Source organism: Ailuropoda melanoleuca, chromosome 15 (genome assembly GCF_002007445.2).
Source record: "Ailuropoda melanoleuca isolate Jingjing chromosome 15, ASM200744v2, whole genome shotgun sequence".
In the NCBI taxonomy this organism is placed as follows: domain Eukaryota; kingdom Metazoa; phylum Chordata; class Mammalia; order Carnivora; family Ursidae; genus Ailuropoda; species Ailuropoda melanoleuca.
The window spans coordinates 17,406,707-17,414,734 of record NC_048232.1 but is presented as its reverse complement, the minus strand read 5'-3'; the positions used below and the strand labels follow the sequence as shown (position 1 = coordinate 17,414,734).

General features: G+C 39.0%; 1 protein-coding gene across 1 annotated transcript in view; it reads right to left on the bottom strand.

The window, feature by feature from the left end:
• The window catches only part of MALRD1 (MAM and LDL receptor class A domain containing 1), a 683,830-nt gene that overhangs the window by 524,302 nt on the left and 151,500 nt on the right, over positions 1–8,028 (bottom strand). The window contains exon 11 of the mRNA XM_034644348.1: positions 7,444–7,531. Coding sequence (XP_034500239.1) covers positions 7,444–7,531 — 88 coding nt within the window. The remainder of the gene's footprint in view (positions 1–7,443; positions 7,532–8,028) is intronic.

Here is an 8,028-nt window from a genome sequence, read left to right as displayed (position 1 = left end):
GATACATTTTATTATTTTTTTTAATTATGAATTTTCAACAATTTTAATAGTGAATTATATCTAGAACAATATGCTTGTCTTAGTCAGTTTGGGCTGCTATACCAAGATACCACAGACTGGGTAGCTTAAACAACAAATTCCTCAGAGTTCCGGAGGCTGAAAGTCCAAGATCGGGGTGCAGCATGGCGCACCCTGAGGGCTTTACTCCTGATTATGTCCTCTCGGGCCTTTCCTTGGTGCATTCATGCAGAGGTTGAGATCTTACGTCTCTTCCTCTTCCTCCTAAGAGCACTAATCCCATCATGAGGGCAGCACCTTTGGGACCTACTCCAGCCCCAATTATCCCTAAAATTCCCCACCTCCAAAAACACATTGGGTGTGAGGGCTTCAAAATATGATTATTGGGAGGACACAGTTTATTCAGTCCATTGCAAAGGTTAGGATGACTATTTTTAACATATAATTGCTTAAAAGGCTAGAGTTGGGAGTAATAGTCTCTTTAAACAGACAAAAGAAACACAAAAAGCTTTGCATATTAAACTAAATTGCAAAGACAAAATGTAGATGACTGAAATTTACACTCACTAAGAAGCAGAGATTAGTCTGGTTCATCTGATCTTCTTCCACACCCCTAAGCCACAGGGAAACCAACTCACCCGTGCACCTGTCATCCTAAGTAGATACTCAGGCTCCAGATGGACTCGATGTTCTAATCACCAGCTTCAACGTATCATAATTGTGTGAACTGCTTGACTGATATGCCTAGTTGTTCTTCATTTATCTCCAGGTAATAATGTCTATGTTTTTCCCGTGACTTCTGATGTTAAGAGATAGATTTAATTTAAAAATCTAAAAGTTGACTTGAAGTTTAAATATAATTGATCGTCAGACTATTGAAAAATCTGAAATATCTCCAGAGGAAAAGGGTACATTTTTCCCATGGCACTAAAGACAATAACATCGTCATACCCACAAGTTAGAACAACTACATGCAGCATAAACGTTCTGAATGCCTGCATTAGGTCTCCTTTCCAGAAGACAGGTTTTACAAAAACTGAGAACTGAGTTATTCTTCGGATATGATTTATAACAACTATGTGATACAGCCATTTGTCACATATTATGCAATGCCTTTTTTCTCGGCCTCCAGGAACAAATCAGCTCTTTTTGAAATGTTTTTGCTTTAACTCACGCATTCAGTGACATTTTCTAGGTGGCACCAAGTATATTCCATGTTTCAGGCACTGTACCGTACGTGAAAGTGACTACAAGTAGGCTGAAGTAGCAGCTGAACAATCTTCAAGCTAAAATCGAAGTATGTTCACAGCCTTACCCATTCTTGGTATTTAGCATTTCTCTCAAAGGATGACAAAATAAAGTTTTAACTTTAAAACCGGTTAAAGTTACTTAGTTGCCCCATTATATTTTCTAGAAACACAATAAAAACACTAAGTTGAATGGACCACAATCATTAGCCAATTTTTTCCTATATATTTGCTAATATTTCCTATATATTTCTAATATATTTCTATATATTGCTAATATTCCTACATATTTCCTATATTTTGCAAGACTACACCAAACATGCTAAAACCAGAATATTTAAGATTGCCATCATGAGTCTCAAATTTCTCCATGTTTGCCTTGAAGCCTTTTATTAAACTGTAAATATTTTCAATAATTCGTATTTTTTTCCATCTATATTTCCTTTAGAAAAATAGGGAAGACCTTAAAACGAAATAATTTTATGGAATGTATCATTCTGAGACAAATATAACAGACACACCAAAGAGCTTAAAATTATAAAGTAAAAAGCTGCAGGTGTTGGGACGCCAGGGTGGCTCAGTCGGTTAAGCCTTGCCTTTGGCTCAGGTCATGATCCCAGGGTCCTGGGATGGAGTCCCACATTGGCTCCTTACTCTGCAGGGAGCCTGCTTCTCCCTCTGCCTGCTCTGCCTGCCCCTCCCCCTGCCTGTGTGTGTGCACACATATGCGAGCACGCGCGCGCTCTCTCTCTCTCTCTCTCTCTCCCTGACAAATAAATTTTTTAAAAAAGAAAAAAAGCTGCAGGAGAGATCTTAAAAACGAAGACAAAAGTACCTAAACTTTTCCCTTTGCCTTTTCATTCACTCTGAAATAAACATTCCTCTTTGCAAAAGAAGGGTGACTTGAACAAGCATTTATACATAAAGCTGGTGAGACACAGGTTAATGAGGAGGGATGCCAAAAATTCAATCAGCTCAGTCAGTTTAACAATGAGAACAAAAACCATTCATCAGGTGGGGGAGGACTTCATAAAAACTATGCTCAAGAAACCTATAAATAGTTACCATACTTTCTCCACTTTAAGCCATCATCAGTTGAAAGATTCTGAATTTTTAAAATAGGATGAAAAGCACTTAGGCAATTTTTTTTTCAGTTTGTACACAGTATGTTGTGATGCCATGTAGTTATGACTTTAGTTTTACAAGTAACCCAGCTATCTCACAAATAATCCTTGAGGCAAGATAGAAACTGTCATATGTGTTCTGCTGAAGGGAACATTCTTCTTGCTTTTCTCATGTAGCTTGGGGAAAGAGTAATGCAAAACAGATACTTCCCTTGGGATACTTATTTTTAAATCTGAATATTGTCTGGCAACAATTCTTACTTAATAATCTACTCTGATGATCTGATTCAAAGTGAGGGGATTTGACTTTGCCACCATTGTCCATTACTGTCTACTCCGGGAATGAGCAACATCATTATACACTGATTCAAACAAAATCATAGGATTCCACTGAATGGTTAAGTTTGTCTACTTCTCCTAGAAACGCAATTAATCTTGCCTAAAAAGTCTTTTCTCTAGTATCCTCCTGGATTAGTTTTAAAATAATCTATATTCATCAAGATATTGAAACAAAGAAGGTACAATCCATAACAGAGAATGGATTTGGAAATTAAGTTAGAAATAATTGGAAGTGAGAAAATGAGAAAGAGTTGACCTAGAAAAGCAAATGATAACGTTGTAGGAAAAAGTGAAAGGAAACTAAGCTCATGGCATACACACTATTGGGGGAAAATTAATGAAAGTTTGCAGTTAAAAGTTTACCATTCGAGCCAACACTGTTTTGAACTAAGGTAACAATGGAAAAAAAACAAGAAGAGATGTGAGAAATATTTTGGAGTTTGAGTCAGCAAGTTTTGCAAGTAGGAATTTTAAGGGGAAAGTGAAAGAAAACTATGTAATTTCAATCCTGGGTTCCTAGAGAATAGTGATGTCATAAAAAGGAACAAGGAACGAGAGGAAAAGAGGCTGATTTTGAGGGAATACGTAAAAATGAGAGAAGTGACTCCTATGGTCACTTAGTATGAAATAAAAGTTACAGGTAAAGTGCCAACCCACACTTTGGAGATTAGGTCAATATTTTGCATCTGCGTGTGTGTATTTTTTTAAGTTTTTGCTTTATTAGCCAAGGAAGAAAAATGCTGTAGATAAATAATCATTTATATTAGAAACAAATCAATGTCTGTAAGTGAATCCACATGCGCTGATCCCGTCTCATCTAACAGAAGGAAAAAAAAACAAAACTGGTAGTCATCAAGAGCAATATTTTTATTGAAAGCCGAATTTTTATTTTTATTTTCATCTTATGGCAAGATGACATCAAATTCCTTTAAGAAACCTATAGTTTCAACAGGCTCTGTGGTTTCAACCCAGTATTTCTTTTGTTACGAAGCCAACATTAAAACCACACAGTTCGGGCAGTTTTTTAAATTCCATATTTTTCGTCCAAAACTTGAACCAGAACATCAGGACTAATGGTCTGTAACTGATACTTCACATCTCTGCCTCTGGGTCTGGCCACTCTTCTCCCTCTCCTTTGGAAGCATCGGCCACAGAATGTAAGTAGCAAGATAACTGCAAGTAGCAACGGTTATCAGCAGTAACTTGTGTTCCCTTTCTATATTCTTTTATGGTCTCCTCTGCCACTGGGCTCATGGTGATGCTCCCTAACTGCAGGGTGGGGGTGCGATTTGGGAAAAGCCCTGGGTGCTGAAATCACGCATGCTTAGGTGAAAATCTCGTTCTTTCCCTCAACTATGCATTTTCATCTGTGTCACTTATGCTCTTTACATTTAATTTTTCACATCTATAAAGTAGAAATTGTGTTCTCTTCCTTGTGAGGTTAGTGTATTTGATGAGCAGTAGGTATGATAGTGGTTAACACTGTGGTCCTAAGAAGCAGACATAATTCGTCACTTTTTAGCTAGGTAGCCTTGGGCAGGTTATCCTCTCCTCCGTTTGCTCCATAAAATTGGGATAACAAAGATATCAATCCTATCCAACATTTAAGATCCCTTCACTGGCAATGGATTAGACGTTATTCTAGACTCTTAAAAGGTTAGAGGACTGGGGCATCTGGGTGGCTCAGTCAGTTAAGCAACCAAGTCTCGATTTAGGCTCAGGTCATGATTTCAGGGTTGTGAGATTGAGCCCTGCGTGAGGATCCACCTGGGCGTGGAACCTGCTTAAGATTCTCTCTCTTCCTCTCGCTCTGCCCCTCTCCACTCCCCCTGCCCAGCCATTTGCAGGCACATCCATACGAACACGCGCACTCTCTAAAAAATAAATAAAATAAAATAATAAAATAAAATATCATAGGATTATATAAGATGGTATATATGAGTGGTAAATGTTATTAATGTACCCATTTATCAAATCTCTCTGTCTTATAAGGACTTTCTGTATTCCCTACTCTTGCCAAGCTTCTTGTCAGTTGAGTATGCTTCCCTACCCCCTTGTTAGGCTTGACCACATGACTTGCTCTGACCAATGGACATGAGCAGACATTACACATACCATGTCCCAACAGAAGATTTAAGTGTGTTTTCTTTTTCCCACCCTTCTACTTGACAATAAAATATGTCAGATAAGACCTTCGTCCTTTAGCTTTGGTCCCAGATAAACAGGACAGAAGGAACAGAGATACACAGTTTGAAGCTCTATAGAATTAAAAAGAGCTATGAACAAGAAACACATACTTTTGCTATTATTGTTCTCTGCCCACCCACATGCTTGAGAGCAAGCAATAAATGCTTGCGTTTATAAGCCACTGAGGTTTGGCTTTCAACAAAAGCTGGCCTATGACAGTGCCTTCAACATAAAAATAATAAATATTTTAGCAATAATAATAAACTAAAATATACATCAAAAGGATATAACACACTTCAAAAGATACAGGCATCTCTCCATCTATCTACCCATTTATCCAACAAATGTTAATACTAAGTAATATTACGTGCCAGATACTGTTTAAGCTCCTGGAGATAAGAGAGTGATCGGATCAAATCGTTGCTATCATGCAGCTAATATTACTGTTAGGGAAAACAGAAACAGAACCATAAGGGGGATAGGTGTTATAGAGAAAAATAACACAGGGGAGGGAGAAAGAAAATGTCAATGAAGAGACCCCACGTGTGTGTGCGTGTGTGTGTGTGTGTGTGTGTGTGTGTGTGTGCGGGCACGTGCGCAGTGGAGTGTTCAAAGAAGTTACTATTGAAGAAACTTTGGAGCACATCAGAAAGAAGTAAGGAAGGGAAAAGAGTGCATATCTAGGGGAAGCACATTTCGGGATGAGGGACACAAAGGTGTAGCAGCCCCGAGGCATAAGTGGGTTGGGGTATTTAAGGATAAGTTGGAAGGCCTTGTAGTTAAGAGAAGTCAAGTAGAGGCCCAGGGGTGGAGGGTGAAGTCCAGGAGGTCCGAGCGCACCAGGCATCCATGCCTTGGAAGCTACTGTAGAAGTCTGGCTTTTGCTCTCAATGAAAGAGGATATCATAGGAAGTTTCTGGTGATAGGATGACATGATCTTATCTAAGTTTGAAAAAGATCATTCTGCCTGCTGTTTCAAGGACAGATTATACTCTCAAGGGTAGGAGCAGAGATCATTTAAAAGGCAACTATATAGGGGCACCTGGGTGGCACAGCGGTTAAGCGTCTGCCTTCGGCTCAGGGCGTGATCCCGGCGTTATGGGATCGAGCCCCATGTCGCTCCTCCCCTGGGAGCCTGCTTCTTCCTCTCCCACTCCCCCTTGCTTGTGTTCCTTCTCTCGCTGGCTGTCTCTATCTCTGTTGAATAAATAAATAAAATCTTAAAAAAAAAAGGCAACTATATAATCCATGCAGACACATGGTGGCTTGGATCGAAGGAGTCGACTCTGGATATATCTGGAGCTAGTGGCGAACCAGATTCATTCATGAAAAATGCACACATAGACAAAAAAATTGTCATTTACTGAGATAGGGAGGCTTGGAAGAATAGCAAGATCGAGGACACACCAGGAACCAAGAATTCACTTGCAGCCATCAAGAGATCAGGGTAAATTTGTTGAATTCTGATTTCCTTCCTGCTGCCCTTGTCCAGAGAGGGATTTGGCTTTCTGCAGAGTTCTGTGGAAACCACTCCACAGATGGTTAAGGGAATTAATCCTGCCAGGATGATGAGGTGGACGATCAGAGCTGAGGCCCACAGCTACAACTAAAAGAACTGGAATCCGGCCCCGATTATGTCGGGGAGAGGCTGGTGCTCTTCTGACCCATAACACCACCGTGATGGGTGAAAGTTAAGTTTTCAGCACTTGACAGCGCTCTCTACATGGATTATTGCAATTGATTTTTAAATTACCCTGCCTCTGATCTCTTCAGGAAGGAAACTGTGCTCCCCCTTGCTGTGCAATTTAAGAGCCTCCAGCCCCAGAGCCAGGATTACCCAAGAGCTAGATGACCAGTCCTTTCAGATTGCTATGCACTGTCTGGAAGGAGCTTTGCCTGGGGTGTTTGTTTTAGTTTTATTTTAGTTTATTGTAGGCTTGTTTTAGGTTATTTCCCTTCGTGTCTTTGAGACGTCTACCAAACATCGAAGTTGAGATGGTCAGTAGGTAGTCAGTATATAAGTCTGGATTTCAGGGTAAAGGTTGAGAATGGGGATATAAATCTGGGAAACATATATTTGTGGTTTTTTTAAATGAAAGAAATGTGTAACATGGGGAAGAAATGGTGAACAACAATCCTTAGTGTTGCCTGGCGGGAAAACATTTCTGAAGATAACGGAGAGATTAATACAGTCTCCAAAACAATGTAATTATAAGGCGACCAGTGTGGTTATTATAACCCCTCAAATATAATGGAATTACAGTTTAACTTCAGACATGATTCCCTAATATTTCCCACATGATGAGACAGAAGCACAGCTGATTCAAACCTCTCTACTCTATTTGCAAAGATATTAAGACTAATTAGTAGCAAAGATTCACAATAATCTTTTCCAAGGTTAACGTACTAGTAGAACAGAAGGATATTTTTAGAATACTGTGAAAATGAAATATTGATTTCCTCAACAGTTTTCTTTTTCTAAGTAAACAGGTCTGAAAATACTCATATATTAAAATATCCTTCCTTACCAGGGTAGAGGGAACAGTCTATGAATGACAAATCATCGATTGCAATGTCTCCAGTGAAGCCATCTCCTACTGAAGCCTCCACCAAAATCTAAAAAAAAAAAAAAAATACAAGAAATTTGTTGATATTGTGAAGGACATCAACTTATGGAAATTCATGGAAAAAAATCAGAATTTACTTAAAAAGAAATTTCTTCTGAATCATTAAAAAAGTACTTTCCAATAGTATTTATAAATAGGCATCTCGTCCCTACCTAGGTAATTCCAGTCACACGAAGCTCCATTCCTTATTGGGGCCATTAGAACCATGAAGCCCGTTGTGTTTCTAGTGATTTTCCAAAATTATAATAGATTTATATCTATTTTCCTATCACTTTCAACCTTTAGTTCCGGATTTACCCCCCCTTTTTTTTCTGTTCCTTTGATTATTTGAAGGCAAATCCTTGCGTCCTTTTCCCACCTTTGCCCAAGGAGTTCATCTGTTTCCAAGGTTAAATCTCCTCATTGTTCAAGAAATCCAATTTGCAGCCAGAGGTACTTGCCAGAATGTACATTTTTAAGAGCTTCAGAATTTTTCTCACACTGACC